We start from the raw sequence: 26,910 nt of genomic DNA on the forward strand, positions 1-26,910 counted from the left end.
TTAATAATTTTGTTTTACTATACACAGACATATATTAAAATAATAAAATTACATACCTGTAAATAGATTTGTTTTAATTTTGGCAATGGATTTACATTTTATCTTAAAACGGGTAATAATTCTTAACCAGAAATACACATTAAAATTGTTTGGAAATAAATGTTAATTTTTTTAAATCTTACTAAAAAAATATGATATTTTTATAAGTTAATTGTAATTTAACTCTAAATAAAATCTATAGACCAACAACAAACAAATATAAACTTACTTTTTTTATTTAACATAAAAAAATTATCATAAAAATCAATTATTCAATAGCACGATAATGTAAATTCTTTGATGATTGCGAATTTGTAAACCACAGTTAAACAAATTAACCTTTTTTTAGTGTGTACTTGCGTAACAATACAATCAATAACAAAAAAAGTATTATCTGTTTTTTTTTTTTGTAATTATAAATGTTATAAATTATAATTATGTAATTCAAAGAGCTCCGTGAAGTTTCAACTAAAAAATACACATGGCAAAGTAATTGTGGTTGCTGTGAAGTGGGCAGCGTGTGAAGCGGTGGGTGGTGTGGTTGTGGTTGTCCAGAAGCCACGCTGCCGAGGTTGTGGTTGCACTGTGGAGTGGGCAGCGTGTGAAGCGGTGGGTGGTGTGGTTGTGGCTGTGCAGAGGCCACGCTGCCGAGGTTGTGGTTGCACTGTGGAGTGGGCAGCGTGTGAAGCGGTGGGTGGTGTGGTTGTGGTTGTGCAGAGGCCACGCTGCCGAGGTTGTGGTTGCACTGTGGAGAGGGCAGCGTGTGAAGCGGTGGGTGGTGTGGTTGTGGTTGTGCAGAGGCCACGCTGCCGAGGTTGTGGTTGCACTGTGGAATGGGCAGCGTGTGAAGCGTTGGGTGGTGTGGTTGTGGTTGTGCAGAGGCCACGCTGCCGAGGTTGTGGTTGCACTGTGGAGTGGGCAGCTTGTAAAGCGGTGGTTGGTGTGGTTGTGGTTGTGCAGAGGCCACGCTGCCGAGGTTGTGGTTGCACTGTGGAGTGGGCACCGTGTAAAGCGGTGGGTGGTGTGGTTGTGGTTGTGCAGAAGCCGCGCTGCCGAGGTTGTGGTTTCACTGTGGAGTAGGCAGCGTGTGAAGCGGTGTGTGGTATGGTTGTGGTTGTGCAGAGGCCACGCTGCCGAGGTTGTGGTTGCACTGTGGAGAGGGCAGCGTGTGAAGCGGTGGGTGGTGTGGTTGTGGTTGTGCAGAGGCCACGCTGCCGAGGTTGTGGTTGCACTGTGGAGTGGGCAGCTTGTGAAGCGGTGGTTGGTGTGGTTGTGGTTGTGCAGAGGCCACGCTGCCGAGGTTGTGGTTGCACTGTGGAGTGGGCACCGTGTAAAGCGGTGGATGGTGTGGTTGTGGTTGTGCAGAGGCCACGATGCCGAGGTTGTAGTTGCACTGTGGAATGGGCAGCGTGTGAAGGTTTGGGTGGTGTGGTTGTGGTTGTGCAGAGGCCACGCTGCCGTAGTTGTGGTTGCACTGTGGAGTGGGCAGCGTGTGAAGCGGTGTGTGGTGTGGTTGTGGTTGTGCAGAGGCCACGCTGCCGAGGTTGTGGTTGCACTGTGGAGTGGGCAGCGTGTGAAGCGGTGGTTGGTGTGGTTGTGGAAGTGCAGAGGCCACGCTGCCGAGGTTGTGGTTGCACTGTTGAGTGGGATGTGTGTAAAGCGGTGGGTGATCTGGTTGTGGTTGTGCAGAAGACACGCTGCCGAGGTTGTGGTTGCACTGTGAAGTGGGCAGCGTGTGAAGCGGTGGGTGGTGTGGTTGTGGTTGTGCAGAGGCCACGCTGCCGAGGTTGTGGTTGCACTGTGGAGTGGGCAGCGTGTCAAGCGGTGGGTGGTGTGGTTGTGGTTGTGCAGAGGCCACACTGCCGAGGTTGTGGTTGCACTGTGGAGTGGGCAGCGTGTGAAGCGGTGGGTGGTGTGGCTGTGGTTGTGCAGAGGCCACACTGCCGAGGTTGTGATTGCCCTGTGGAGTGGGCAGCGTGTGAAGCGGTGATTGGTGTGGTCGTGGTTGTGCAGAGGCAACGCTGGCGATGTTGTGGTTGCACTGTGGAGTGGGCAGCGTGTGAAGCGGTGGGTGGTGTGGTTGTGGTTGTGCAGAGGCAACGCTGGCGAGGTTGTGGTTGCACTGTGGAGTGCGCAGCGTGTGAAGCGGTGGGAGGTGTGGTTGTGGTTGTGCAGAGGCAACACTTTCGAGGTTGTGATTGCACTGTGGAGTGGGCAGCGTGTAGCGGTGGGTGGTGTGGTTGTGGTTGTGCAGAGGCCACGCTGCCGAGGTTGTGGTTGCACTGTGGAGTGGGCAGCGTGTGAAGCGGTGGGTGATGTGGTTGTGGTTGTGCAGAGGCCACGCTGGCGAGGTTGTGGTTGCACTGTGGAGTGGGCAGCGTGTGAAGCGGTGGAAGGTGTGGTTGTGGTTGTGCAGAGGCCACGCTGGCGAGGTTGTGGTTGCACTATGGAGTGGGCAGCGTGTGAAGTGGTGGAAGGTGTGGTTGTTGTGCAGAGGCCACATTTCCGAGGTTGTGGTTGCACTGTGGAGTGGGCAGCGTGTGTAGCGGTGGGTTGTGTGGTTGTGGTTGTGCAGAGGCCACGCTGCCGATGTTGTGGTTGCACCGTGGAGTGGGCAGCGTGTGAAGCGGTGGTTGGTGTGGTTGTGGTTGTGCAGAGGCCACGCTGCCGAGGTTGTGGTTGCACTGTGGAGTGGGCAGCGTGTGATGCGGTGGTGGGTGTGGTTGTGGTTGCGCAGAGGCCACGCTGCCGAGGTTGTGGTTGCACTTTGGAGTGGGCAGCGTGTGAAGCGGTGGGTGGTGTGGTTGTGGTTGCGCAGAGGCCACGCTGCCGTGGTTGTGGTTGCACTGTGGAGTGGGCAGCGTGTGAAGCGGTGGGTGGTATGGTTGTGGTTGTGCAGAGGCCACGCTGCCGAGGTTGTGGTTGCACTGTGGAGTGGGCAGCGTGTGAAGCGGTGGGTGGTGTGGCTGTGGTTGTGCAGAGGCCACACTGCCGAGGTTGTGATTGCCCTGTGGAGTGGGCAGCGTGTGAAGCGGTGATTGGTGTGGTCGTGGTTGTGCAGAGGCAACGCTGGCGATGTTGTGGTTGCACTGTGGAGTGGGCAGCGTGTGAAGCGGTGGGTGGTGTGGTTGTGGTTGTGCAGAGGCAACGCTGGCGAGGTTGTGGTTGCACTGTGGAGTGCGCAGCGTGTGAAGCGGTGGGAGGTGTGGTTGTGGTTGTGCAGAGGCAACACTTTCGAGGTTGTGATTGCACTGTGGAGTGGGCAGCGTGTAGCGGTGAGTGGTGTGGTTGTGGTTGTGCAGAGGCCACGCTGCCGAAGTTGTGGTTGCACTGTGGAGTGGGCAGCGTGTGAAGCGGTGGGTGATGTGGTTGTGGTTGTGCAGAGGCCACGCTGGCGAGGTTGTGGTTGCACTGTGGAGTGGGCAGCGTGTGAAGCGGTGGAAGGTGTGGTTGTTGTTGTGCAGAGGCCACATTTCCGAGGTTGTGGTTGCACTGTGGAGTGGGCAGCGTGTGTAGCGGTGGGTTGTGTGGTTGTGGTTGTGCAGAGGCCACGCTGCCGATGTTGTGGTTGCACCGTGGAGTGGGCAGCGTGTGAAGCGGTGGTTGGTGTGGTTGTGGTTGTGCAGAGGCCACGCTGCCGAGGTTGTGGTTGCACTGTGGAGTGGGCAGCGTGTGATGCGGTGGTGGGTGTGGTTGTGGTTGCGCAGAGGCCACGCTGCCGAGGTTGTGGTTGCACTTTGGAGTGGGCAGCGTGTGAAGCGGTGGGTGGTGTGGTTGTGGTTGCGCAGAGGCCACGCTGCCATGGTTGTGGTTGCACTGTGGAGTGGGCAGCGTGTGAAGCGGTGGGTGGTATGGTTGTGGTTGTGCAGAGGCCACGCTGCCGAGGTTGTGGTTGCACTGTGGAATGGGCAGCGTGTGAAGCGTTGGGTGGTGTGGTTGTGGTTGTGCAGAGGCCACGCTGCCGAGGTTGTGGTTGCACTCTGGAGTGGGCAGCTTGTAAAGCGGTGGTTGGTGTGGTTGTGGTTGTGCAGAGGCCACGCTGCCGAGGTTGTGGTTGCACTGTGGAGTGGGCACCGTGTAAAGCGGTGGGTGGTGTGGTTGTGGTTGTGCAGAAGCCGCGCTGCCGAGGTTGTGGTTTCACTGTGGAGTAGGCAGCGTGTGAAGCGGTGTGTGGTATGGTTGTGGTTGTGCAGAGGCCACGCTGCCGAGGTTGTGGTTGCACTGTGGAGAGGGCAGCGTGTGAAGCGGTGGGTGGTGTGGTTGTGGTTGTGCAGAGGCCACGCTGCCGAGGTTGTGGTTGCACTGTGGAGTGGGCAGCTTGTGAAGCGGTGGTTGGTGTGGTTGTGGTTGTGCAGAGGCCACGCTGCCGAGGTTGTGGTTGCACTGTGGAGTGGGCACCGTGTAAAGCGGTGGATGGTGTGGTTGTGGTTGTGCAGAGGCCACGATGCCGAGGTTGTAGTTGCACTGTGGAATGGGCAGCGTGTGAAGGTTTGGGTGGTGTGGTTGTGGTTGTGCAGAGGCCACGCTGCCGTAGTTGTGGTTGCACTGTGGAGTGGGCAGCGTGTGAAGCGGTGGTTGGTGTGGTTGTGGAAGTGCAGAGGCCACGCTGCCGAGGTTGTGGTTGCACTGTTGAGTGGGATGTGTGTAAAGCGGTGGGTGATCTGGTTGTGGTTGTGCAGAAGACACGCTGCCGAGGTTGTGGTTGCACTGTGAAGTGGGCAGCGTGTGAAGCGGTGGGTGGTGTGGTTGTGGTTGTGCAGAGGCCACGCTGCCGAGGTTGTGGTTGCACTGTGGAGTGGGCAGCGTGTCAAGCGGTGGGTGGTGTGGTTGTGGTTGTGCAGAGGCCACACTGCCGAGGTTGTGGTTGCACTGTGGAGTGGGCAGCGTGTGAAGCGGTGGGTGGTGTGGCTGTGGTTGTGCAGAGGCCACACTGCCGAGGTTGTGATTGCCCTGTGGAGTGGGCAGCGTGTGAAGCGGTGATTGGTGTGGTCGTGGTTGTGCAGAGGCAACGCTGGCGATGTTGTGGTTGCACTGTGGAGTGGGCAGCGTGTGAAGCGGTGGGTGGTGTGGTTGTGGTTGTGCAGAGGCAACGCTGGCGAGGTTGTGGTTGCACTGTGGAGTGCGCAGCGTGTGAAGCGGTGGGAGGTGTGGTTGTGGTTGTGCAGAGGCAACACTTTCGAGGTTGTGATTGCACTGTGGAGTGGGCAGCGTGTAGCGGTGGGTGGTGTGGTTGTGGTTGTGCAGAGGCCACGCTGCCGAGGTTGTGGTTGCACTGTGGAGTGGGCAGCGTGTGAAGCGGTGGGTGATGTGGTTGTGGTTGTGCAGAGGCCACGCTGGCGAGGTTGTGGTTGCACTGTGGAGTGGGCAGCGTGTGAAGCGGTGGAAGGTGTGGTTGTGGTTGTGCAGAGGCCACGCTGGCGAGGTTGTGGTTGCACTATGGAGTGGGCAGCGTGTGAAGTGGTGGAAGGTGTGGTTGTTGTGCAGAGGCCACATTTCCGAGGTTGTGGTTGCACTGTGGAGTGGGCAGCGTGTGTAGCGGTGGGTTGTGTGGTTGTGGTTGTGCAGAGGCCACGCTGCCGATGTTGTGGTTGCACCGTGGAGTGGGCAGCGTGTGAAGCGGTGGTTGGTGTGGTTGTGGTTGTGCAGAGGCCACGCTGCCGAGGTTGTGGTTGCACTGTGGAGTGGGCAGCGTGTGATGCGGTGGTGGGTGTGGTTGTGGTTGCGCAGAGGCCACGCTGCCGAGGTTGTGGTTGCACTTTGGAGTGGGCAGCGTGTGAAGCGGTGGGTGGTGTGGTTGTGGTTGCGCAGAGGCCACGCTGCCGTGGTTGTGGTTGCACTGTGGAGTGGGCAGCGTGTGAAGCGGTGGGTGGTATGGTTGTGGTTGTGCAGAGGCCACGCTGCCGAGGTTGTGGTTGCACTGTGGAGTGGGCAGCGTGTGAAGCGGTGGGTGGTGTGGCTGTGGTTGTGCAGAGGCCACACTGCCGAGGTTGTGATTGCCCTGTGGAGTGGGCAGCGTGTGAAGCGGTGATTGGTGTGGTCGTGGTTGTGCAGAGGCAACGCTGGCGATGTTGAGGTTGCACTGTGGAGTGGGCAGCATGTGAAGCGGTGTTGGGTGTGGTTGTTGTTGTGGTTGTGCAGAGGCCACGCTGCCGAGGTTTCGGTTGCACTGTTGAGTGGGCAGCGTGTGAAGCGGTGGTGGGTGTGGTTGTGGTTGTGCAGAGGCCACGCTGCCGAGGTTGTGGTTGCACTGTGGAGTGGGCAGCGTGTGAAGCGGTGGTTGGTGTGGTTGTGGTTGTGCAGAGGCCACGCTGCCGAGGTTGTGGTTGCACTGTGGAGTGGGCACCGTGTAAAGCGGTGGATGGTGTGGTTGTGGTTGTGCAGAGGCCACGATGCCGAGGTTGTAGTTGCACTGTGGAATGGGCAGCGTGTGAAGGTTTGGGTGGTGTGGTTGTGGTTGTGCAGAGACCACGCTGCCGTAGTTGTGGTTGCACTGTGGAGTGGGCAGCGTGTGAAGCGGTGTGTGGTGTGGTTGTGGTTGTGCAGAGGCCACGCTGCCGAGGTTGTGGTTGCACTGTGGAGTGGGCAGCGTGTGAAGCGGTGGTTGGTGTGGTTGTGGAAGTGCAGAGGCCACGCTGCCGAGGTTGTGGTTGCACTGTTGAGTGGGATGTGTGTGAAGCGGTGGGTGATCTGGTTGTGGTTGTGCAGAAGACACGCTGCCGAGGTTGTGGTTGCACTGTGGAGTGGGCAGCGTGTGATGCGGTGGTGGGTGTGGTTGTGGTTGCGCAGAGGCCACGCTGCCGAGGTTGTGGTTGCACTTTGGAGTGGGCAGCGTGTGAAGCGGTGGGTGGTGTGGTTGTGGTTGCGCAGAGGCCACGCTGCCGTGGTTGTGGTTGCACTGTGGAGTGGGCAGCGTGTGAAGCGGTGGGTGGTATGGTTGTGGTTTTGCAGAGGCCACGCTGCCGAGGTTGTGGTTGCACTGTGGAGTGGGCAGCGTGTGAAGCGGTGGGTGGTGTGGCTGTGGTTGTGCAGAGGCCACACTGCCGAGGTTGTGATTGCCCTGTGGAGTGGGCAGCGTGTGAAGCGGTGATTGGTGTGGTCGTGGTTGTGCAGAGGCAACGCTGGCGATGTTGTGGTTGCACTGTGGAGTGGGCAGCGTGTGAAGCGGTGGGTGGTGTGGTTGTGGTTGTGCAGAGGCAACGCTGGCGAGGTTGTGGTTGCACTGTGGAGTGCGCAGCGTGTGAAGCGGTGGGAGGTGTGGTTGTGGTTGTGCAGAGGCAACACTTTCGAGGTTGTGATTGCACTGTGGAGTGGGCAGCGTGTAGCGGTGAGTGGTGTGGTTGTGGTTGTGCAGAGGCCACGCTGCCGAGGTTGTGGTTGCACTGTGGAGTGGGCAGCGTGTGAAGCGGTGGGTGATGTGGTTGTGGTTGTGCAGAGGCCACGCTGGCGAGGTTGTGGTTGCACTGTGGAGTGGGCAGCGTGTGAAGCGGTGGGTGGTGTGGTTGTGGTTGCGCAGAGGCCACGCTGCCATGGTTGTGGTTGCACTGTGGAGTGGGCAGCGTGTGAAGCGGTGGGTGGTATGGTTGTGGTTGTGCAGAGGCCACGCTGCCGAGGTTGTGGTTGCACTGTGGAGTGGGCAGCGTGTGAAGCGGTGGGTGGTGTGGTTGTGGTTGCGCAGAGGCCACGCTGCCGAGGTTGTGGTTGCACTGTGGATTGGGCAGCGTGTGAAGCGGTGGGTGGTGTGGTTGTGGTTGTGCAGAGGCCACGCTGCGGAGGTTGTGGTTGCACTGTGGAGTGGGCAGCGTGTAAAGCGGTGGTGGGTGTGGTTGTGGTTGTGCAGAGGCCACGCTGCGGAGGTTGTGGATGCACTGTGGAGTGGGCAGCGTGTAAAGCGGTGGTGGGTGTGGTTGTGGTTGTGCAGAGGCCACGCTGCCGAGGTTGTGGTTGCACTGTGGAGTGGGCAGCGTGTGAAGCGGTGGTGGGTGTGGTTGTTGTTGTGGTTGTGCAGAGGCCACGCTGCCGAGGTTTCGGTTGCACTGTTGAGTGGGCAGCGTGTGAAGCGGTGGGTGGTGTGGTTGTGGTTGTGCAGAGGCCACGCTGCCGAGGTTGTGGTTGCACTGTGGAGTGGGCAGCGTGTCAAGCGGTGGGTGGTGTGGTTGTGGTTGTGCAGAGGCCACACTGCCGAGGTTGTGGTTGCACTGTGGAGTGGGCAGCGTGTGAAGCGGTGGGTGGTGTGGCTGTGGTTGTGCAGAGGCCACACTGCCGAGGTTGTGATTGCCCTGTGGAGTGGGCAGCGTGTGAGCCGTGATTGGTGTGGTCGTGGTTGTGCAGAGGCAACGCTGGCGATGTTGTGGTTGCACTGTGGAGTGGGCAGCGTGTGAAGCGGTGGGTGGTGTGGTTGTGGTTGTGCAGAGGCAACGCTGGCGAGGTTGTGGTTGCACTGTGGAGTGCGCAGCGTGTGAAGCGGTGGGAGGTGTGGTTGTGGTTGTGCAGAGGCAACACTTTCGAGGTTGTGATTGCACTGTGGAGTGGGCAGCGTGTAGCGGTGGGTGGTGTGGTTGTGGTTGTGCAGAGGCCACGCTGCCGAGGTTGCGGTTGCACTGTGGAGTGGGCAGCGTGTGAAGCGGTGGGTGATGTGGTTGTGGTTGTGCAGAGGCCACGCTGGCGAGGTTGTGGTTGCACTGTGGAGTGGGCAGCGTGTGAAGCGGTGGAAGGTGTGGTTGTGGTTGTGCAGAGGCCACGCTGGCGAGGTTGTGGTTGCACTGTGGAGTGGGCAGCGTGTGAAGCGGTGGAAGGTGTGGTTGTTGTTGTGCAGAGGCCATATTTCCGAGGTTGTGGTTGCACTGTGGAGTGGGCAGCGTGTGTAGCGGTGGGTTGTGTGGTTGTGGTTGTGCAAAGGCCACGCTGCCGATGTTGTGGTTGCACCATGGAGTGGGCAGCGTGTGAAGCGGTGGTTGGTGTGGTTGTGGTTGTGCAGAGGCCACGCTGCCGAGGTTGTGGTTGCACTGGGGAGTGGGCAGCGTGTGATGCGGTGGTATGTGTGGTTGTGGTTGCGCAGAGGCCACGCTGCCGAGGTTGTGGTTGCACTTTGGAGTGGGCAGCGTGTGAAGCGGTGGGTGGTGTGGTTGTGGTTGCGCAGAGGCCACGCTGCCGTGGTTGTGGTTGCACTGTGGAGTGGGCAGCGTGTGAAGCGGTGGGTGGTATGGTTGTGGTTGTGCAGAGACCACGCTGCCGAGGTTGTGGTTGCACTGTGGAGTGGGCAGCGTGTGAAGCGGTGGGTGGTGTGGCTGTGGTTGTGCAGAGGCCACACTGCCGAGGTTGTGATTGCCCTGTGGAGTGGGCAGCGTGTGAAGCGGTGATTGGTGTGGTCGTGGTTGTGCAGAGGCAACGCTGGCGATGTTGTGGTTGCACTGTGGAGTGGGCAGCGTGTGAAGCGGTGGGTGGTGTGGTTGTGGTTGTGCAGAGGCAACGCTGGCGAGGTTGTGGTTGCACTGTGGAGTGCGCAGCGTGTGAAGCGGTGGGAGGTGTGGTTGTGGTTGTGCAGAGGCAACACTTTCGAGGTTGTGATTGCACTGTGGAGTGGGCAGCGTGTAGCGGTGGGTGGTGTGGTTGTGGTTGTGCAGAGGCCACGCTGCCGAGGTTGTGGTTGCACTGTGGAGTGGGCAGCGTGTGAAGCGGTGGGTGATGCGGTTGTGGTTGTGCAGAGGCCACGCTGCCGAGGTTGTGGTTGCACTGTGGAGTGGGCAGCGTGTGAAGCGGTGGAAGGTGTGGTTGTGGTTGTGCAGAGGCCACGCTGGCGAGGTTGTGGTTGCACTGTGGAGTGGGCAGCGTGTGAAGCGGTGGAAGGTGTGGTTGTTGTTGTGCAGAGGCCACATTTCCGAGGTTGTGGTTGCACTGTGGAGTGGGCAGCGTGTGTAGCGGTGGGTTGTGTGGTTGTGGTTGTGCAGAGGCCACGCTGCCGATGTTGTGGTTGCACCATGGAGTGGGCAGCGTGTGAAGCGGTGGTTGGTGTGGTTGTGGTTGTGCAGAGGCCACGCTGCCGAGGTTGTGGTTGCACTGTGGAGTGGGCAGCGTGTGATGCGGTGGTGGGTGTGGTTGTGGTTGCGCAGAGGCCACGCTGCCGAGGTTGTGGTTGCACTTTGGAGTGGGCAGCGTGTGAAGCGGTGGGTGGTGTGGTTGTGGTTGCGCAGAGGCCACGCTGCCGTGGTTGTGGTTGCACTGTGGAGTGGGCAGCGTGTGAAGCGGTGGGTGGTATGGTTGTGGTTGTGCAGAGGCCACGCTGCCGAGGTTGCGGTTGCACTGTGGAGTGGGCAGCGTGTGAAGCGGTGGGTGGTGTGGCTGTGGTTGTGCAGAGGCCACACTGCCGAGGTTGTGATTGCCCTGTGGAGTGGGCAGCGTGTGAAGTGGTGATTGGTGTGGTCGTGGTTGTGCAGAGGCAACGCTGGCGATGTTGTTGTTGCACTGTGGAGTGGGCAGCGTGTGAAGCGGTGGGTGGTGTGGTTGTGGTTGTGCAGAGGCAACGCTGGCGAGGTTGTGGTTGCACTGTGGAGTGCGCAGCGTGTGAAGCGGTGGGAGGTGTGGTTGTGGTTGTGCAGAGGCAACACTTTCGAGGTTGTGATTGCACTGTGGAGTGGGCAGCGTGTAGCGGTGGGTGGTGTGGTTGTGGTTGTGCAGAGGCCACGCTGCCGAGGTTGTGGTTGCACTGTGGAGTGGGCAGCGTGTGAAGCGGTGGGTGATGTGGTTGTGGTTGTGCAGAGGCCACGCTGGCGAGGTTGTGGTTGCACTGTGGAGTGGGCAGCGTGTGAAGCGGTGGAAGGTGTGGTTGTTGTTGTGCAGAGGCCACATTTCCGAGGTTGTGGTTGCACTGTGGAGTGGGCAGCGTGTGTAGCGGTGGGTTGTGTGGTTGTGGTTGTGCAGAGGCCACGCTGCCGATGTTGTGGTTGCACCGTGGAGTGGGCAGCGTGTGAAGCGGTGGTTGGTGTGGTTGTGGTTGTGCAGAGGCCACGCTGCCGAGGTTGTGGTTGCACTGTGGAGTGGGCAGCGTGTGATGCGGTGGTGGGTGTGGTTGTGGTTGCGCAGAGGCCACGCTGCCGAGGTTGTGGTTGCACTTTGGAGTGGGCAGCGTGTGAAGCGGTGGGTGGTGTGGTTGTGGTTGCGCAGAGGCCACGCTGCCGTGGTTGTGGTTGCACTGTGGAGTGGGCAGCGTGTGAAGCAGTGGGTGGTATGGTTGTGGTTGTGCAGAGGCCACGCTGCCGAGGTTGTGGTTGCACTGTGGAGTGGGCAGCGTGTGAAGCGGTGGGTGGTGTGGTTGTGGTTGCGCAGAGGCCACGCTGCCGAGGTTGTGGTTGCACTGTGGAGTGGGCAGCGTGTGAAGCGGTGGGTGGTGTGGTTGTGGTTGTGCAGAGGCCACGCTGCGGAGGTTGTGGTTGCACTGTGGAGTGGGCAGCGTGTAAAGCGGTGGTGGGTGTGGTTGTGGTTGTGCAGAGGCCACGCTGCGGAGGTTGTGGATGCACTGTGGAGTGGGCAGCGTGTAAAGCGGTGGTGGGTGTGGTTGTGGTTGTGCAGAGGCCACGCTGCCGAGGTTGTGGTTGCACTGTGGAGTGGGCAGCGTGTGAAGCGGTGGTGGGTGTGGTTGTTGTTGTGGTTGTGCAGAGGCCACGCTGCCGAGGTTGTGGTTGCACTGTTGAGTGGGCAGCGTGTGAAGCGGTGGTGGGTGTGGTTGTGGTTGTGCAGAGGCCACGCTGCCGAGGTTGTGGTTGCACTGTGGAGTGGGCAGCGTGTGAAGCGGTGGTGGGTGTGGTTGTGGTTGCGCAGAGGCCACGCTGCCGAGGTTGTGGTTGCACTGTGGAGTGGGCAGCGTGTGAAGCGGTGGTGGGTGTGGTTGTGGTTGCGCAGAGGCCACGCTGCCGAGGTTGTGGTTGCACTGTGGAGTGGGCAGCGTGTGAAGCGGTGGTGGGTGTGGTTGTGGTTGCGCAGAGGCCACGCTGCCGAGGTTGTGGTTGCACTGTGGAGTGGGCAGCGTGTGAAGCGGTGGTGGGTGTGGTTGTGGTTGCGCAGAGGCCACGCTGCCGAGGTTCGCCGAGCCGATCCCGAACGTGACGGTGAGCGTGGGCCGAGACGCGCTGCTGGCGTGCGTCGTGGACAACCTCCGAGGCTACAAGGTGAGCGCCTCCTTGGCATCCGGGCTTAAACATTGCCACTGCTCTAAAACATGACAGCAAATTTATCACACTTAACAAAAGTTTTAAAACTATTAAAATTTATCTCTCATTTTGTTTATTATTTATCATTTTTATTTTAGCCGTTATCAGCCGTTATCCTACAGGAATCAACGACGGTCTTGAAATATTACAGTTTATAATAACTTGTAAATTTTTTTAAAATTATTTGATCGAAATTAATTGTAATTTGAATATCGTATGTTAGTTTTAATTTAGAAATTATAGTTTAGAACTATCAATATGTGCGTTTGGTAGGTACTTTTTTGGAAAATGCAATTTCTTTGGTGGTTTAAAATTTGTTTATCTCTTAAAGTATTTCAGTTGCTTAAAACAATTTAACGCCTTTTTCTTCGAATACACAATTCAGTTAAAGGTTTCTTTAAGTTATCTACTCTATACATTTAAAACTAAATATTAAACATATAAAATATTAGCCAATTAGTTTATTCTCCACGTTTGCGATTCGAATGTTTATCTAAGTCGTTATCAAATATAAAGTCATTCTTTTCTTAACACGGCAATCAAATTGGTAAGTTTGAAAACTGAAAGAAATATGGTTAAAACTGGTAAGTATAATACTGGTACCAAGAGTTTCACATTGAAAAAAATTAATTTTAGAATGTAATAATAGACTGACTTTCAAAATCTTTTAAATAATCCGGAAAATTTCTTGTGATTTTTCTTAACTAAGAATGTTTCTATGATATTATATTATAACACATTTTTTTAGAAAATTAAAAACCTAATATTATTTTCTAGAGGTATAAGAAGGGATTTTTAGGAAAATCCCTGAAATACGTATAAAGACAAGAAAATTTAATAACCAACCTGGCGTGTGAGACCAAGCTTTAAGATCAAATTTAAAGATTTATTAGTCTTCAACTTGAAAGCCAACATTGACGTGACAAAAACTATTTAGGTCATCAATATTCTAAAGCATGGAATTCATGATACTAATGACTGCAAATTAAAATAACAAACCAAATTAAATGATACATATTAAATTAAAGTAACTTGTTTTAAAAAAATTTTTTTAACTTACTTGTTTTTTTTTATTGATATCTTTGAGAAATTATATTTCAAATAAATAATAACATAAATAATGTCATCTCCCTCTTTTTGACAAATAAAAGTACAGTAACAACCTTAAAGTTAGCCGAAATGATAAACAGTCATAGTAAAAATGAATGGAGCCCCAGCACCATGGTCCAGTTTATAGTATATGTGATGTCGAATGCCATAAATGATTTTTACGTCACGGTGGCAATCTTGGATGAACTTGAAGTTTGACCTATGCCATCAAATTTTGTCATAAACTGGCCATAGAGCTAAAAAAAAATAGCACAAAAATGGCCAAATTTGCAAACAAATCACCAAAATTTCGCCAAATGTTTCAAATTTTAAAAAGAAAAATTCCACAATAAATCTCAATAAATGCGAAAGAAAATTAAAACTACCCTAATTCAAAAGAAAATTTCAGTTTGGAGAAAAATTTCCCGTTCAAGTCCTAACAAAATCCGAAGGCTTGAAAATTTCTAAAAGCTGCCTGAATACCTTATTAACACGCCACACCAAGCCACTGATGTCTTGACCTTGACAGTAAGGATGTCATTACCGCCATTTCGGTTATTGTCACATCCGCCTCCTTGAAAATACATATTTTTTATCCAAAACATTGGGACAAACATTAAATTTCACAAAAAAATATATTAAATAAATTTTTAATAAAAATGCACAGGATGGAGACCTCAGTTCGAACCCGGTGAGGCCGTTAGAACAAAAATGACAGTGGATCCTTCCTCTAAGGGAGCCACGAGACAGCTGACCTCCCCACCACAAATTTCATGACGAATTTCTAGTTTTCATCTGCTAGAGAGCACTGTAGCCGAAAAAGTTCAATATATACCCGCTAGAGTTCTGTGTTATTTATAACCACGGCAACCGCCATATTGTCGGCCGTTTTAGGGAAGTTTCAGAGAAAATTCCCAAAACATTCAAAACTATTACTAACTTATTCGGGCGATTCACATTCTAGCTTCATTCCTTCATCAGTGCAAAAAGGTTAATACTAAATTAAATTAAAATTATCTTTAAATAACACGTCCAAGATAAAGAACGAACGTTATTACAAATATAAATTTATTATGGAAATTCTACTCCACTACAGGAACACTTGCAAAATTTATGAATCTAACAAATATTTGGTTCTGCATTGGCCTTAACTGACAAATTCTCAGTTCCAATCGGTTTACTAAAAACATAGATACCCAGATCCTTTACTGACGTAGTATTTTTCATCCCGATAGAGTTTCTCGATACTATGTTAAAATGACTGTTTATCGGCAGAACTGTAAATTAAAGTATTTAAAGTCTTGAAAGCATAAAACATCATTTGGTCCACGAACACATACGGTTTTCCACATATGCAGTCTAGCAACGAGTTACCTATGTTTTAAAATTCTGTACGTTGATTGTATTAAGGGAAAACTGATTGATTTTTTTCTGCTTGATATCGCCAAGAAAAGAACAAATGGGTTTGAATCACTTAGAGTAATTAAATTATAGTAGTCTTTCAAAATTCCATGAAACGCAGATTTCGCCAAGTGGAATCCAATATAACTTACCTGTATCTAACACACGGAGCACACTCTTGTGTTTAGTGTCATGTCCAGGCGTAATCACCATAGGTTCTGTCCATCTGATTGGGTGCTTGTACGAATACGAGTCTCCAACCGAAAACGAGGAGTCGAATTGTAGCAGGTAAATCCACAGTAGGTACATGGACTTCCCCTTTAATTTTTTTCTCATGTCTTCTCAAAGTGTTTCTTCGAGTAAATCAAACATGAAATTTATCACAGCGAAACTTCATACGAGAAGGATTTTTCGTACATTTATTTCTCTCGTGTTTTTGGGCATTATGAGAAAATGCGAACGACATATCGCAGTAGCCGAAAGGATGTATAGGCAAATAAGACGAACCTTTCAGAACTGAACTAGATACTGATGTTACTGCAAATGTACCAATTCCAGATGAACACTGGTTTGAATCTAGGCATCGTTGCTGCATCAAAACCTTTACTTTCTACCTTGCTGCACGACCTTTGTATGTCTTCATGTGTGTTATATTATTTTTCTAGCAAACTGCTTATGGCATTTTTCAGAGTTAAATTTTGTACAGCTATGATTATCAGCTCAGTCTCTCTTCTCGTGTTGACGAGAATTACTTTTGTTTAAGAAATGTTGTAACATTAACGAAATCCATGCTGGGAAGACGCCTGTGCACCTTCAGTGGACATCATTTATGCTATTGTTACTGCAAGCATTGAAATCTCCTTCGATTGCTACACGCTAATTATCGTCATTTTCTCTGCAGCCAGTAGTGCGGACATAAAAGTCTCTTCTGATAGTGTAACCATGCCAGTTGAAGTATCCTCTTGTGTTGCTGATGACAATACACAATACATCGGGAACTGCGAATTCGTTTAAGAAATCTTTCATCAATGTCTTCATGTTTGTCGTCAACGATACCAACTAGATCCGTGTCGCCATCGCTGGCGCTGTCATCAGAGTCCCCGAAGTCGATGATAATACATCCTTACATTTCGGCGTTAAACATTTCCACCAGATGTCAAGAATATTGTCGGATGAATAAATCTAAATGATTTTTATACCGCCTGAGCCAGTTACAAAATACTGAGAGTAGCTACCCACTTATATACATGTGCTGCTGGAATAATATGGAAGGCAAAACAAGAAACATTTAATTAGTACACAAAAAAAGGTTCTAAAGCATTAGCACTTAGGAAGCACATCTACTCAAAGGAAGCAGATTTAGACGAAAATTAAAATTAATGTGATAAGATCCCATCAGCTGAGATACGATCTCTCCAGAGATATACGATCTCACCTGGGTGATATGACTTAATTGGTAGAATACGATTCCATAAGTAGGTTATGATACTAAGGACTTGAAAAAGTGCATATAACAAAAAGGCTATACTTTAACACTAACATTCAACTTAGTAGGATACGATACAGTCAGTATGATACGATATCTAAAAAAAATGGTTGGCTCCAACTATTTTCAACTATTTTGATTTCAATAGCTCCAACGACATTTGGCTACAAGACTTCAAGGCCAAATTGCTACGAATTTATGTGGCTTCAAGTTATCCAATGCGGAAAGTGCTCCAAAGCTCTAACTGCTCCAATTGTTACAATAGTCTAAGTTATCCAGTGCCTAATATCTAGAAGTACTCTAAATACTCAAATTTCCCAAGTTCTCCAATGCTCAAAAAGCTCCAACTGCTAAAATTGCTCCAACTGCCCAAGTGCTCCAATTGCCACAATGCTCCAAGTGCTCATACGGCTAACAATGCTCCAAGTGCTCCAGCGACACTTGGACAACGACTAGAAGACTACATGGCTACGAGGCTACAAGACTACAAGCCTACGATGATACAAGGCTACAAAACTAAGTGTCTCCAACTAGCTAAAAGAGCTCCATTCAGCAGCGGGAGTCCATTTATATCATGCAAAAGGACTTGCTGCAAGTAGTTCCAATTCCTACCATCAGTTGTCGTTATATGTTTTGTTGAGGTAAAGATTAGTTTTTTTTTTATGTGGTATCCGTGATTCTCATTGATGGCAAGTGAAGGAGGGCTTCGCTTGACAAGTGAGAAGGTAAATCTTCTTCCATGATAGAGTTTTCAGTTGTTTTAAGGTCATTTAATCGTCTGAGTAAAGAATTTTTTTCTGCCTGAATTTCACATGATTAAGAAAATAATTTAAGTGCTGAGTTGATAAAATGAATTAATTAATTTAAAAAATCTTTTTCAAGATGCTTATATCATTACGAAAAAAATATGGTAATTGTTTTCTCAGAAATAACTAAAAGCATTTGGATAATACTATCAGAAGTACCCAGGAAATAACAAGGAGCACACGGAGTAAACCAACAGAAGTCTCGCCAGCAATAACCAGGATAAAATAGTAAAAACTCTTACAAGTTTTGCTAAATCAAGATCAAAGAATGAAATTTTTTTTAAAATTACAATGCCCATTGTGGTTGCTGCAGAGGAAACAGTTACAAACTGAGACTCGCTATGTTCAGTTACAACTTATTAAACTGCGCTTCAGGTTTAATATACGAGAAAAATCATTACAATTAATAAACAAGTAAAAAAACATTAATAAGTTCTTTGGAAGCACATTTAACGAAATTTACGCACATTTATAAGAAAATTCAACTTGATTCTTTAAGATCACATCAGCTTTGATACGATATTATCAGTGGATACAATCTCATCAAATGGTTATATTTCATCCAAGGGATACGAACAGATCAGTGAGATACCATATCATCAGAGGGATAATATCTCATCAGAGGGATACGATAAATGACGTTTCGCCATCGAAGGAGACGTTAATTTTTCGCATCAATGATGACCACTGAAGGTGCATAGGCATCTTCCCAGCAATGGTGTCATTACTGTGACAAGATTCACGAACAAAAATAATGCTCGTCGACACGTGAAGAGAAAATATGTTGATAATCATCATCGTTTAAATTTAACTTTGAGAAATGCTATAAGCATTTTTATATAAAAATAAAAGACATGACAACACATTTGAAGTCATGCAAAGGTTGTACTGCACGGCGGAAAGAAAAGGTTTCGCTGTAGCAATGATGTAGCTGTTCATAAGATTATACAAGGCATTTGATAATGGAATAAACTTGGCAAAATCTGAATTTCGTTGAATTTTAAAAGACTACTATTATGAAAATTCATTAAGTCAGTCAAAATACATTTGTACATTTCTTGAACATATCAAGCACATCTTTATTAATCAGCTTACAGATTAAGTAGCATACCATTAACCTTTAAAATTTAAATTTATGACTCGACTGCGTATAAAGTAAAACCACAGTCGTTCCAGAAGAATTGTGCTTTCAAGACTATGAATATTCCCATTTACAGTTTAGAAAATGATAAGTAGTCTGTTTGGAACACTATCGAGAAACTCTGTTCGGAAGAAGAAGACTATGTCAGTAAAGTATCTGGCTGTCTCTGTCTTCAGTTTACTGATCGGAGATGATAATTAGTTTGATCAGGCAAATTCAGAACTAAATGTTTATTACATTGCCAACTTTCGTAAGGGTTCCTGTAGTAGAGAAGAACTTACTTAATAAAATTTTATTTGTTTAAAGCCTGCCTTCTTTTTCTCGGACCTGTTATTTAATGGTAATTTTAATTAAAAATAGTTAAAACTGAATTTACCTTTATTTGAAGTAAACAAGGATTAGACCAAGAACGTGATTCGATCAATAAACCAGTAAATTAAAAGTGATTATTTTAGATGATATTTGTCATTTCCCCGAATTTCTAGCTGACAATTAATTTTTTTCAAAATGGTGGCCAAGATATTTGACTAGAAGGTGAATGCCACGGGAATCAATAATACTGCACTCTAACGAGTAAAAATAAAATTAATATGGCGACTGTGACAGCGACTTCTAGCGGACTAAAACAATATGTTGGATTCAAGGACTCTCTAGCAGATTAAAACAAAATGCTCGCAATGACGTCATACTGGCTGATGTAATATCCGCCTTGGCATTTGTGGTGAGGTGGTAAGTTGCCTGGTGGCTTACTTGGAGGAAGGAAACATCGTAATTTAAAATCGAAGGGACTCACTGGATTCGAACCGAAGACTCCATCATTTGCGTGTTTATAAAATTTTATTAAATGTATATTTTTATAATTTTAGATTTTTTCCCCAATAATTTATAATAAATATTATGGATTTTCAAGATATCAGACGTAACATTATTCAAAATGGCGTCAGTGATAACCTTATTGTCAAGTTAAAGACTTCAGTGGCTTAGGGCGGCTTGTTGATAAGGAATTTAAGAAGCTTTTAGGAATTTTCAAGCCTTCAGTAATTTTTGAGAACTTAAAAGGGAATTTTTTCAAATAAACTTCAATGCATCATATCAAAAAAGGAAATTTTTATACTTTTTTTTTATATATATTTTTGTGCATTTTGTTTCTTAATAATTGAAAATTTTTGCAAAATTTTGGCAATTTTCGAGCCATTATTTTGCAATTTATGGTAAATTTTATAGTTCAAGGTCAAAAATAACAGTAATGTCATACAAGTTGGCCGCGGTGTTATCACAATATAAGATGGCGGCCGACATACACACAACAACCTGGACCCGGGCGCAGGAGCCCCATTTCTATACTACTATATTTGTCTAATTTATTTATTTGTTTGCAGAGATTGAGTACAAAAATATTTCTGAATGGTTTCTTATGAATGTAATTAACTTTTATTTCTATATATTATATATGTTAATGTGCGTTTCTTCATTTGATTTTGATAGTTTCTGACAATTGACAAGTAGTTGATAGCTGCACGGTCTTCAGCATGGTAAGGGAGTGCTTTGCATGCCTTTACCATAATGAATCTCAAATTAAATTGCTACATTTCGCTTAAACTGTCATGCAAATTTATTCATTAATTAAATACATGACAATTCCAGGGAAAATTAATAATAGGAACTCGATGTTCAACACAGTATAAATATTAACATATATGTTGAGTGTAAAAAAGCACTGGTTGACCCCGAATTTTGTTAATTTTAAAGCAAGGATATTTTTCAATGTTATAATTTCTTTTTTTTTTTTTGGGAGTCATTGCAAATTAAATAATGTTTAATATTTACTTGTCCGTCAAGATAACGTACATTAAATTGGGACATTATTAAGGCAGCAATATAACTTTTTAAAATAGCTAACTTTTAATTTAATTGATAAAGTCTGAAAATTAAATTATTTCTCAGCTTCAATAGTTTCTCCACGTCTATATTTTGTGTCGTCATAATGTCATGACTTTGCGCAATCAATGTAGGGGCAACGTTTGCGATTAGCTCTTTCTTCAGGGTAAGTGAATCATTTGTAAGCACTGAAGATTCAGTAAGGTAAACATGCAAATATTTATTAATTTTCAATATTTGGTTTAAAAAAATATTCTTCATTTAATTTCTTCCATACATTTTTAATAAAAACTCTTACTGACGTCAGTAGAATGTAAAATGCAGCATCCAGTCCCGGAAATGCAAATTTCTCTTAATTTAAACTGCATTCAAATGTTTCCGCTGTTGCCAATTAATATTGACTTTCGAATTAGAGGTAGAGGGAGTGAAAAGCATATAATAAATCAAGAATAAAGTATGTGCTTGGTTGCATTAATGGTACGAAAAGATTGAAATAGTATTGCTTAAAAGAAGTAAGTCAATTAGTAAAGTGCTCCGCATTGGAAAAAAAGAAAGGATTGCAAGTAAACTGATAAAAAATTGATGTATAGAGCAGCGCTACAAGAACGCCATACGGATCGATGAAGACAGTGCAGATAAAGATAAATCAGCCATAAAGTTGTGAGCTGTGAGCTAGTGAAAAGATAGCACAACTTTTTTATAGGGCAGGAGACGAAACAAAAATAAAGACAAGAATATTTACCTGTATTTCCAAAAGTCGTTTCCCGCAAACTCGATTTATGAGGCTATATTGGCGACACACAGACACCCACAGAAGATAATATGCCATAACGTCCCGTCGCGCGCAGAGAGGAAAGAAGAGAAGAAGAGATGGCCAGGCGTGTAGGGTTTTCCCAGGGCATGTCTTGGAAAAGCCCCGTGGACAGCCCTACGGGGGAAAGGGGGGTGGCTGCTCCGTGAGACGACTCCTGAATGGCCACCCAGCTACGTGTAGCGGTTACCTGATCGCAGCGGGTGGGCGAAAGGGTGGCGGGGAACGGACTGGCCAACTCAACATAACCTTAGATCTCCGGTGGCCTCCGCGGCCACTGGGATAAATGGGCGGAGACTGGGCTGGAAATATCAGTCGAGATGACACTGGAGCCGTGGCAAAGTTTATCCTCGCCTGAAACGCGATTACGCCGACACGAAGGACCACGCGTCAAAACATTGTAATGGTTTTTATTACGGCTCAGAATTCAGCATGTCACACGCTATCGTGTAAAGTTTGTGCCGATATATATAAATAAATAAATAAATAAATAAATTTATATATATATAAGAATAGCGTCCTCTGCCTAAATGTAATGCTAATATTAATAAAATTAAAAAAAAATAATTAGAACGAACTTCATAAGTTTGTACAACGGATATTTGGGGAAAATATTAAGTGGCTGACAGATGTAACAAATAGTATTTCTCAAAATGTAAATCAAAATATACAATTTAAAGATTTTCCTTATAAAGGAGCTCGTTTAACGACTTTGATATATTGATATGCTCTACAATTGCTGATTAATTCAATATTTTCTGAACTTCATTATACATAATAATTAAAAGTGTATATCACATTAATAAAACCGCCACACGTTTCTTAAATATTAATACTACTGATGCCAAAATGATTATATATTATAATTTATATGTTGCGCCAGCGTTTTACTCGTTTCTCGTATTATTAAAATTTGCTCTATAATTGCACAATCCATTTTAATATGCTTTCATAGGTCATATTTTTCGCTATGAATAGTGTTGTGGTTTAAAACAAGCAAATATAAAGGTGTTAAATTTAAAAAAAAACACTTGCAAATATTTGTATTTTTAAACCTTAAATTTGCAGAGCAAAACAAAAATTGTAATTTCAGCATCTTGTACAAAATATATAAAAGGATATTTAAACATTTTGTAAAATATTATTTAGGTTTAGAATTCATGAAATATGTTCAATATGTCTACAATCATTGTTACTATATGCTCACAGATCACTATCTTTCCATAAATAGACTAAAAATACACAAAACAATGAAGAGTTTAATGTATAAATGGATAGTTAATTTTAAATAAGCAAACATCGTTACCAAGCCACAAAAATCTTCCCAAAAAATTAAGCAATTGCTAAAAGCCATACCACACTGCTCATCCTAGCACCACATGCCTACCCTTGTCCTAACCAATGTTTATTTTTGAAGTGAAAACTTCTTTAGCTGCGTTGAGCGATTTTTGGTAGGGGCAAAACTCAAGGGTTCGCGTCACCGACATGCTAGTGAAGTGTTGCGCCAGACTGGCGAATCGCAGCGGCCTGTGTAATGTATACGCATATAGACATTAATTCATTGTATATACTCGACTGTATTATGTTCGTCTTTGACTCTTTTTTGGATGGGTAAAATCTTGTGAGTTCTCATCATCGACATGCTGTAGTAGCAGTAAGTGAAGTTAATTTGACCACGTGAATAACATTACCTAGTTCTGACATCACTGGTAAGTCATGGCTAGATAATGAAACTTTACGTAATTTTTACATACCACTGACATCTGTTGTGACTAAAAAATGATGTAAGGATAAATTATATCATGCTGACATTGTACTAATATAATACCAAAATCATTTTCTTACGTACATTTGACGTAGAAATGATGTCATATTACACATTTAAAAACAAAGTTTTAAGTTTTTATTTCTGTTGACGATCCCTACGACTGGCTGTTATTTTTATTTTATACCCTAAGAAACTCAAGATGTTTGCTTGAGCTCGCCAACAGCGGGACTGGTAATATTGGCGTGCGAACAGGGTTTGGGTCCCTCGGGAAATCCTGCCATGCCTGCGCTGAAACTACAGAATTTCCTTTATATGAGGCGGAAATGGTAGGAAAATGAGATGTATGAAGATAAGAGAGAATTAATCTTTGAAACTAGTTGCAGAAAGCATTTCTGAGATATTGTATTATCTCGAATATTAAACTTCATAGAAAAATTATGGTGTGAAAATCGTGTAAGAAAACTCTTTGCAAAGGGCAAAATTTACCATTTATTTGATAAATGTTTGGTTCTATAAATGTTTCCATAATCAAATGATTATGAAGTTTTGTCTCTATTCCTGAAATAAATTTTCAAAAACTTTATTTACAGATTGTTGATGTTACCATTGAGTCCAATGCTTGCATAGCCAAGGAATTCATTCCAAGAAGAACAGATAGAAGGAGTTATATAATATTTCAAGAAAAATTTTAAGAAAAACAGGACTTGTTATTTTGGCGCAAAGAATGTAAAGCAAACTGTGCCTGAGAGGGAGTTTCAACACTTCGCAACAGCATCGAACAGGGAGACAGTACTTTATTATCAAGGAGACCAATTTTGTACCATAGTAGCTATGTTCCTTTTAGAAGTTGCAATATAGCACATCCAACAAAACTAAGACTGTAGTTTGTTCGTAAGGGAATGGAATATTTAATAAAAGGAAAAAAAATGTGTTTGCTCGAATAAAAAAGTTTATTTCAATTTTAATTGTATAATTGTGTTCTTAGTCTGGAAATAAGCGTATAGAATTGCAGTATAATCTTGTTTAGTGATTAATTAAAATAATGTGCATTATATAAGTTGCTGAACCTAAAATTTAAACATTAGTATACAACTTCTTTTCCATTTTTAAAATTGTTTTAAAGCTTAATTAATTATTAATGTAAGAATTTTTTAGAGTGTAAGAAGGATGAATTTTTAAAGGTAAGTTTGTAAATACTTATAAAAATACAGGTCACACAAGATCACCTACACACCCGCATAACTTCATGGGATACATTTTCAAGAAGTTGTAAGGAATACTTCTAATATCCAATTACATCATTAATCATTAATATTGTAGTATTACAGTATATACGTCTAAATTATGTCCACAATTTTTTTAACTTCTTTATATAACATCAAACATTAAATTTGTTTATGTCATTTCAATCACTACACACAGGTCCTTAGAAATTAATGAGATTTTAATTTTTAATTTTAATAAAAGAGACAAACATATTTTTTGACTTTAAACGCACAATAACACAGTTCCACGCACCGTATTTCGTCATTGCATCTTTACTATATTTTTATTTTCAAATAAACTATTAAAATTATGAGTATTCCGAAGTCTGCGCAGAATAACTTCAATATGAGCCTTTTTCTCCTCCTTGCAAATTGAATATGATAAAACACAATTTATTTTAAAATAATTCTCGTCATAAGTGCCATTTACGCATGGAGGTACACAGCATAATCCTGAAAGAGCTACGTTACAAATCATTCAAATGTCGAAGATGAATTTTTTTTATGGTAAAAGCAGAAACAACGGAAAAGAAATAGTACATAAAAGTATTTCCTGCTGCAGGTTCCAGGAAGTGGAGCGTGAAGCCGGTCAATGATCGACCGCCCTAACGTCACGGCAGCCATCTTGGTGCTAATTTTCCTCAAAATTCCTAGAATTTTCAATATTTTGAAAGAAAATTCCCTTTTAAGGGAACATTTCCCATTTTTTCCCTCAGAAATGTGGAAAGGCTAAAATTCCTCGGAGAGAGGCAGTTTTTCTCTAAGAGGGGCAATATTTCTCAGAGAGGAGAAAAATTCCTTATAAGTCCCAATATATTTATTGACCTTGACATTGACCGTAAAAAATGGAATCTTTAATTTTGAAACAAAAAATTCTGCAATATAAAAATAATGCTTACTTCGGTCTTCGGTTCTATTCCCAGCGAGATTAAACATAAAATTTATCTTTATATATATATTTCTTGTGTGCGTGTGTATGTCACTGAACTCCTCCTAGACGGCTGGACCGATTTTGATGAAATTTTTTGTGTGAGTTCACGGGGATTCGAGGATGGTTTAGATTCACAATTGGATATTTTATCTCGATTCTGAGTTAAGAAAAAACTAAAAAATGTAATGTGTGTCATAGATATACAAACTGTTAGTGTCATTCCTCTATGTCTGCCGAGCAATAGCTTTCAAGCCATTATGTTACGTTTTGCTATTGTAAGGAACTAAGTAGAGAGTAAGAAAAAAAAAAAGCTCTTGACAGTTTGTAGTGTCGCCATATTTGTTTCAATTTTCAATACCGTTTTTGTATATTACAATTTAAATTGCAGAAAAAAATCATGTTTCATGGACACATAAATAGTGAGTGTGTCATTTCTCTATGTCCACGAGGTCTCGCCGCGTTATTTTCTCCTTGGGGCGAACCCGTCCGCTTAATTAAATAAACAGGTTTTATCGTTGAATGATTTCATGATATATTTCATGAAAATCTGCTCTCATAAAAAAGTTAGTTTTATAGACATTGAATAGGTGTCCTATCTCTCTCTCTCTCTCTCTCTCTCTGAAGATCAATCTATGAATCGTTACAAATTTATTTCCTTTATTTTTTTAGTTTGATTTGATACAATATGATTTCACTAAAAATCAATTTCTACCCCTTCCTATTTTCATTTCCACATTATGAAGTTTCACTTCTTCCACGCGGAGGGACTCCACGCAATATTTTTGCATGCAATTAAAAACTATTTTTTAATGATGCCAAAGAAGTACAACTTCACATGCGCGTACCTAAGTACACGCACCAATTTTTTAAATTTAATTTCTTCTATATATATTTTTCCTCCCTACCTAGGGCACTCATAATTCTTTTAAATTTCACGTGTATGTTTTCAATGTCATTCGAGTTGTACAATTTTTTTTTTGTCAAATTGGTCATTATTTATATTTTGTTTCATTTTGGAAACATACGTATTTTAGGTATTATGACAAATAAAAAAATTAGTTTCACTAACATTCTTAGGTTTTTATTGTGTGGATATTTTCAAGTTTAATATTATGTAGGTACATAAATTCTTAAACTTATAAATTTCTTCGAAATTTATTCATAGGTAGGTAGGGCCTACTAATATTTTCTATTTGTCAATATTGTTATTGTTTTTTACATTATCTACTTATTTGCAAGGAGTTTTGTTTAGTGTTTATAATTTATCTGCTGAGCGTCAAGAGTCTTAGGCATAGAAAAGAGAGGGAGGGAGACTTAGGGCTGCTGAGACCGAAGACCAGAAATATTTATCAATTATGTAATATATTGTTGAAAAATTTGAATTTAACTGTTTCAGGAAAGTTGATTTTTTTTATTAATTAGAATAGTTACGTGTAATTGCCATCTTCCTTTATTTCATATTAAACATTATGTTTGGTTGAGTGTGAGATAATTTTATTTATGTATGTTTTAATTTCATTTAATTTCTTATATAAATATTCTTACCTACCTACTTCTATTAAATATCAGGCGGATGTTAACATTGTCATTCCAGTTGTATATTTTTTTTGTCAAATTAGTTGTTATTTATACTTTTTGTTTCATTTTGGACTATGTTTTTTTTATACTTAATTCAAAGATTTGTGGTGTGTACAGGGAGTGATGTCTCTATTAATTTCTATACTCCTTTGGATAAGCGGAATATTGCCACCACAGTTTTACATATAAAGAAATTCTACAAATGTTTTAAACATTATGACAAATAAATATAGTTTCACAAACATCCTTAGTCTTTTTTTGGTGTGTATAGTTTGAAGTTTAATATTATGTATGTACGTAAATTCTTAAACATAGAGTTATTTATTAATTTATTTAGATAATTATTCAAAGGTAGGTAATAAGCTTTCTATTTGTCAATATTGTTATTATGGTAGATAGGAGTACAGTAAATGTCTACATTCTTATATTCCTTTATATCTCTTTCGATTTGGAGTGGGTCCGAGCCATTCGGGGTCCTAAACGTCAACCCCCCCCCCCCAGGTGGTTAAAGCCCCAA

The 26,910-nt window shown here is 44.8% G+C and overlaps 1 protein-coding gene across 2 annotated transcripts in view; it reads left to right on the forward strand.

The window, feature by feature from the left end:
- LOC134533674 (lachesin-like) overlaps positions 1–26,910 on the forward strand; it is a 780,301-nt gene that overhangs the window by 486,750 nt on the left and 266,641 nt on the right. For both annotated transcript variants that reach the window (XM_063371220.1, XM_063371221.1), the window contains exon 3: positions 12,094–12,197. In XM_063371220.1, coding sequence (XP_063227290.1) covers positions 12,094–12,197 — 104 coding nt within the window. The remainder of the gene's footprint in view (positions 1–12,093; positions 12,198–26,910) is intronic.

Source organism: Bacillus rossius, chromosome 7 (assembly GCF_032445375.1).
Source record: "Bacillus rossius redtenbacheri isolate Brsri chromosome 7, Brsri_v3, whole genome shotgun sequence".
Taxonomy (NCBI): Eukaryota; Metazoa; Arthropoda; class Insecta; order Phasmatodea; family Bacillidae; genus Bacillus; species Bacillus rossius.